The sequence below is a fragment of the Panthera uncia genome, chromosome D2, assembly GCF_023721935.1.
Source record: "Panthera uncia isolate 11264 chromosome D2, Puncia_PCG_1.0, whole genome shotgun sequence".
Taxonomy (NCBI): Eukaryota; Metazoa; Chordata; class Mammalia; order Carnivora; family Felidae; genus Panthera; species Panthera uncia.
Window position 1 is genome coordinate 77,480,907 of NC_064818.1, and position 898 is coordinate 77,481,804.

At 50.7% G+C, this 898-nt stretch overlaps 1 protein-coding gene across 1 annotated transcript in view; it reads right to left on the reverse strand.

Annotated features, from left to right (window-relative positions):
• Positions 1 to 290, reverse strand: part of LOC125933171 (protein LIAT1-like) — a 1,215-nt gene extending 925 nt beyond the window's left edge. The window contains exon 1 of the mRNA XM_049646027.1: positions 1 to 290. This exon is cut by the window's left edge and continues 610 nt beyond it. Within this exon, the coding sequence (XP_049501984.1) occupies positions 1 to 20 (20 nt within the window). The 5' untranslated portion in view covers positions 21 to 290.
• Positions 291 to 898: the final 608 nt, after the last annotated feature.

The following is an 898-nucleotide window of genomic DNA, read 5'->3' on the forward strand; positions in this document are numbered from 1 at the left end:
TGCCCATCTGGTGTGAGCATTTCCACGCTCTGCCCATCTGGTGTGAAGGCTTCCACCCCCTCCCCTTCCAGAGTGTAGTCCCAACACTCCACCTCATTCAAAGCCCTTACCACTTCTTTCACTGTCAAATGTCTACAGATCCTTCAAGAACGTGCTCCAATCTTCTCCCTCATCGAACCATTCCTGCAGATGCTATGGCTACAGTGGCCTCCAGGGACACGCCCAGACTTCAGTCCCTTCAACATACTCCATTTACTTACCCAGCACTTCCTACGGGGGCATCTCTCTATTCTCTGCCTCCTAGGGAATGAAGCAAAATCGTCAAAGGAGACCCCTCTTCTCTATCAACATCCCCCTCACCCTCATCTAGCCAGTGGTATCACATGACTCCAGGGCTTCTCTCAGCTGATCTGTCCTCTGACCTGGACCTTTCTGCCCAGGCCTAGCATCCCTGGCTCATTTCCTACTCTTAGCACCAGGTTTTCCTCCACTCAGCTCAAAAGATTGGTGACAGCCCACTGGGCTGCCTTCTCCTTTTTGGATTTTTGGGTTGGCCCCTGGATCCTGCCTCTCTCGTCACATCGCCATTCTATGCTTTACAGATTCCACCCTCAATGCACACTTTGCCTTCAGACTTCCTGTCCTGTATGGGGCCCTCGATTCCTGCACATCAGGGGGACAGTGGGCCATCCACGTGGGACAGGTGCCCACTGTTGCCTGGAAAATGTCATTTGCTCACGATTCCTTCTCCCACCCTTACCATGGTATCCCTGTGGATGGAGATACTTTGTTCCTCTTTGTGGCCAATTAATAGTCCATTGTATGAATGGACCACTTTTTGTTTACTCATCATAGTTGGCGAGTATTGGGATTGTTTCTATGTTCAGCTATTGGGAAT